Here is a 5,784-nt window from a genome sequence, read left to right on the forward strand (position 1 = left end):
TCAAGGTTAATCGAGCTCAGTCAAAGTCATTCATATAGAGATAAGGCCCTATGCCACTGGACACTACTACTACTACTACTACTACTACTACTACTACTACTACTACTACTACTACTACTACTACTACTACTACTACTACTACTACTACTACTACTACTACTACTACTACTACTATACTACTACTACTACTACTACTATACTACTACTACTACTACTACTACTACTACTACTACTATACTACTACTATCTACTACTACAATACTACTACTACTACTACTACTACTACTACTACTAACACTACTATACAACAACAACAACAACAACAACAACAACAACAACAACAACAACAACAACAACAACAACAACAACAACAACAACAACAACAACAACAACAACAACTACTACTACTACTACTACTACTACTACTACTACTACTACTACTACTACTACTACTACTACTACTACTAATAATAATAATAATAACGATGACGACGACGATGATGATGATGATGACGACGACGATATGATGATGATGATGATGATGATGACGACGACGATGATATGATGATGATGATATGATGATGATGATGATGATGATGATGATGATGATGATGATGATGATGATGATGATGATAATAGTAGTAATATATTAAAAACTGTATTAGAGATCTCATAATGAGGGGCGTATTTGATGCACAACAGCGAGTGTGATTTATCTTGATAGATAATAGTATGTAAGTGCGACACAATATGCAAGCGAGGACTAGATTTTGTAATTTACTAGTCTAGTAAATGACTAGCTAGTCTTAATCCCAAGCGAAGCAAGTGTCTAAAAATCGGATTTCATGAACGCTTTTCCAGTCTCGGACAAGCTGGTCACTCTCATAGAAGTGGGCGTTGTACGGACGGTGACTAATTCGGCTATTTTGTGCGGGTAACACCACCTCTCTACAACACTAAGGCAGGAAAGATACACACGCCTTCATACTTACTATGCGAAAGATTTACAAAGAGGAAATTAGAAACACACGTGATATTGACTGTTGACTGGATTGCAATGATGTCCATCGTCGATGTCAATTCTATTTTTAGGCCAATGGCAGTTTGACTGAGACAACGAACACCGAGATTGAAACTCAAAGAAATTGAACTAAAAAAAAAAAAAAAACAAAAAAAAAAAAACAAACAAACAACAAAACAAAAAAACCCCAAAAAACAACAACAACAACAAAAGAAAAACCGACAACAAAACAAAAAACAAAACAAAAACAAAACAAACAAAAATAAATAATTACACAAAAAGAGAAAGTGTGTTCTGATTAAACATTATTTCAGCCAATTGCAATGTCAACAGAATAACTTTTGTCTCCACTATACTAATGTCTAATTATTTGTTGTGGTTGTTCTTTGACGCAAACCCTTCGATTTCGGAGTCTCTGTTCACTCTCAACTCCGAACCGATAGATTCCCTTTTATATTTAGTTTTTACTCACAAAAATGTGTACTTTCGATGATCTGCACTTTCTTATAGTTTTTTTAAAAGCCAGTGTCAATGGCAACAGGACACTTTTTGCCTCTTTCATTCGTAACCGACGTATTTCCTTTCCGAATCGAAGTGCACTCAATCTAAAAATAGCTGCTATCTTGTTGACGCTATGACGTCTCCAAGTAACTAGTCTCAGACTAAAGCATGAAGTCTTGCCTCAGCAAATGACTAAAACTTGGCCAAACTTAGTCGGAATGTGCCGTGATTTTAGTCTCGGACTTGCTTAATCAGCTCACATGAAATCCAATTTTTTCAAGTCCTTGACTAAAGTCAGAGAGAATTAAAGACTAAGCGCTAGTCCACTTTCATGAAAACGGCCCCAGGAGCCTTACTCGGGATACCTGAAATAAAAATGAAGCTGAACACCTCGCGAATGCCTCTGGTTAAAAAATAAAAAGCTGGGCTGGGTCTTTTGATCTCCCATGGTGGGCAGGGGGTTATGTACTTGCTGTACCTTCTATCCCCATATGTCTGCTTTCTGAGTTGCTTTCAGTCTTTGTCTTGAAATGGCATTACAACTTGGTTTTGTCCCGGCCCTTGTTGAAGTCTTTTGCTGAGGGGGAAACGGTCAAAGAAGTGTTAGGAGGTAATATATCTTTTTCCTTGTAAATCATCTCTGTGCTATGTAGATACTTACATATATATATATATATATATATTATATATATATATATATATATATATATATATATATATATATATATATATATATATATATATATATTGAGGTTGGTGGGTACTTGTAGGTACGAGAGTGCTAGATAATGTTGGACAGAGCTAATATAAAATATAAATAAAGTCACTCATATATTTTTGGCCGATACACGTACACACACACACACACACACACACACATATATATATATATATATATATATATATATATATATATATATATATATATAATTTTTATTTTTATTTATTTTTTTTTTGGTTTAAAATATATAATAGTTTGTAAACATTTAAGTGTGTTCCCCTTAGTGGGACCCTGTGTTGTGTGTCTGAATGAGACTTTTTGGTGATTTCAAACTTGGTAGGCTACACTGTGCTCTTGGAATCTACATCTGTTCTTTATTTATTGAGCAATTCTCCACTGTCTTACTTTTTCTCGTGTGTTTTCAATTGTAAATCTAGAATATCTGACTACCCCATTCTCCTCTCTATTTTTTTTTTTACTGGCGTTGAAATGACGTGAATGTGTTGCAAGCGACGTAAAAACCTTAAAACAAACCAGTAAATAAATAAATAAATAAAAAGTAGAAAACACGAATGAAAAAGCACATATCTACACCCAATGACCTTTTGATGGCTATAGCTCTTGAATACCAGGCATGATTTTTTCAGGGGAAATAATTTTTAATTTTTGAAAATCAACCTCATTTGGAGAGAAAACAAATTTCCTCAAAACTAGGATATTGCTTTTTAGCGAACCCAATCTTTGTATTAATGTCATGTTATTCATTTGTCTTGAGAAGTATGCGTTTTCATATATAATTTCTCCTGGTGCATAGTTCATATTGATTAATTCTATGGTAATGAAAACAAACAAATAAAACACAAAATCAAAACAAAACAAACAAACCAAAAAAAAAAAAAAAAAAGAAAAAAAAAAGAAAGAAAGGAAAACAAAGCAAAGAATATAGTCAGTTCATCGATCTATACAATCTATCAAGGAAGGGCGAGAATTCTGTACGGTTGACGATATAGTTAAAATATAAAACCATAACTGGCGGTATTTTGTGCCCTTAGAAGAATAATTCTATCAACAAAACCTGGTGACAAAATAACTTATAGGGAAAGGGAATTGGTATGACGGTTCAAGTGCTGTGTTATGTCGTCATTTCGGTATTGTTGATTTTTATTAACTAATCAATTTGTTAATTAATTAATTAATTAATTTATATTTCTTTTTTTTTTGTTTGTTGCAGGGGAACTATCGTGTTTACTCTTTCAGCACCGCTACGTAGTATTTTTTAAAAATACTTGGGGTCTGAAAAAGAACTTCATTTCATTTCTTGGTATTTTGGACTTCAAGCTATCGGAACCATGACAACCTCTGGAGATTTCACCAATAAAGTGGTCATCATTACAGGGGCGAGTTCTGGCCTTGGCCAAGCTACCGCCATTTTGTTCGCCAAAAAAGGAGCTTCCGTTGTTTTGTGTGGGAGAGATGAAGATCGCCTCAAGTCTTCTATTGCTCAATGCGTTGAAGCAAGTGGCGGACACGCTAGTCGGTTTACGTCTGTCATAGGAGACATCACGAAACCTGAAGTTCGTCAAGCCACCGTAGACAAGGCAGTTGAGACATTTCAGAAACTGGATATATTAGTAGCTAACGCTGGAGTTGTGTATCCAGAAAATGGAATCGAAAATACAACTGAGGCCATGTTTGACGCAATGTTCGACACAAACGTTAAAGCGGTTTTTTTCTTGATAAAGACTGCCGTGCCATATCTCGAAAAATCTGGTGGAAATATTATCAACGTCTCATCCAATTCCAGCACAGTGTTAATTCGAGGGCGCTCAGTCTATCCAATGACGAAAGCAACTGTTGATCATATGACCAGGTGCTTAGCTCTAGATTTAGCGCCAAAAGGGATTCGAGTGAATGCCGTCAATCCTTCATATTTTCCGACAAGAATGCGTCGTCACTATGGTGGAAACGTTGAAGAAATAGCACAGCGAGGGCTTGAAATGGAAAGTCCTAAACATCCTCTTTACGGGAAGTGCGTCACGGCGGAAGCTATCGCAGACACTATTGCATTCTTGGCATCGGACGCGGCGAAATTTGTCACCGGACAATGTAACATTGTGGACGGCGCTCGACAATTCTTAGGCTGCTATTAATAATCCTTTTCAGATTTCATCAACATGGACAATTGAATGAGAAAAACAAACTGTGCAGAGTAGTATCACAAATATAGTTTTAATAATACGACACGAACGATATCTATATAGACTTGTGACTCATGCAAAAACAGTCGTAATTTTTTGTTGACTCTCGTTCAAACCACAATGGTATGAATTCAAAGTTAGTGACATCATTATCATCATCATCATCATTCTAATGTGTGGTCTAAGGTGGAGATTAAATTTTATTTAATAAAAAAATTAAGTTATAATGCTCCTACCACTCGAGCGTTTTACATAGACAGTCAGCTTCTACACAAGAATCGCCCTATTACTTTAGTTTCTTATAATAGAGGTCTGCAAATCCTATGATTTCCCTGCTACATAATGTTAGTCTGATTTATTCTGTTTTATAAGTATTTACAGATTTTTGTTATATGGCATTATTGAACAATTAAACATAGACGTCTAGCCTCAATATTTGTTTATTTTTTTGCGAAGAGCTCTTGTGGAAGCCGGGTTCTTTGTCGGTCTGGCCGTCTCTCTGGTCTTTAATGCTGTGTGTCGGGTTGATGTCAAGCTGGAATTGATCTTCATATTCCAGGATGTGAAGGGATTGAAATCTGGTTTGATATGATAATTATATACATGGCGTCAGATTTCTCCGTGATAAACTTCCTTGGCCTGTCTGCGAGAATTGTGTGCCCTCAGACAGTGGTATATTTATATAAATACGTATACATTATATTATTTACTAGTAGTGAAGTCCTAATCTTATGATAAGGATGTTTGCTTTTACGCTTGTCTAATCTCAGACCTACTAAACAGGTTCAAATTGTACAAACGGCTAAAGAAGCCTAATAATATTATAGTCTACTCCGCGAGCGTTATAAGTATAGACTGATGAATATTTTAAGTAAAATACATAATGCTATCGTCCAAATAGTATGAAGTAAACAAATGATAGTCAGTCCGGCCTCATAAACTTTACAAGACTACACTGGTCTAGATAAAACAACGATATTGTAATGTATGATCAAATTACATATATCCAAATCATGATGATACAATACTAAATCATAATAATACAATCATAGGATATAGGAAGAGTAGGCAGACAATGTTGTTGATACATTTTAAAATTGAATCCCGGGTGGGGTTCCTGACCTCCCATAGTGGGCATGGAGGCACTTACTATGTCTTCTATCCCCCTATATCTGTTTTCCAATTTGCTTTCTGTCTTTGTCCTGGAATGAGGTTTTGTCCTGGCCCTGGCTGGATACTCTGACTGGGAGGGAAACAGTCAGATGTATAGTTAGTTTTGGGAGATGATTTTTTTTCCTTGTAAATCATCTCTCTGTTATGTACTGTATTATGTTTTGTTTATG

The 5,784-nt window shown here is 35.4% G+C and overlaps 1 protein-coding gene across 1 annotated transcript; it reads left to right on the forward strand.

The window, feature by feature from the left end:
• Positions 1 to 3,467: 3,467 nt before the first annotated feature.
• LOC144962779 (putative oxidoreductase TM_0325) lies at positions 3,468 to 4,867 on the forward strand. Its single transcript, XM_078896021.1, has one exon. The coding sequence runs from the start codon at positions 3,593 to 3,595 to the stop codon at positions 4,391 to 4,393; it is 801 nt and encodes a 266-aa protein (XP_078752147.1). The 5' UTR covers positions 3,468 to 3,592; the 3' UTR covers positions 4,394 to 4,867.
• Positions 4,868 to 5,784: the final 917 nt, after the last annotated feature.

The sequence above is a fragment of the Berghia stephanieae genome, chromosome 1 (assembly GCF_034508935.2).
Source record: "Berghia stephanieae isolate SIO BIC M18660-M18661 chromosome 1, UCSD_Bste_1.3, whole genome shotgun sequence".
NCBI classification, from domain to species: Eukaryota; Metazoa; Mollusca; class Gastropoda; order Nudibranchia; family Aeolidiidae; genus Berghia; species Berghia stephanieae.

Bases quoted from the DNA above. Each gene is read 5' to 3' on its own strand.
- LOC144962779 (XM_078896021.1), top strand. From the start codon at position 3,593: ATGACAACCTCTGGAGATTTCACCAATAAAGTGGTCATCATTACAGGG.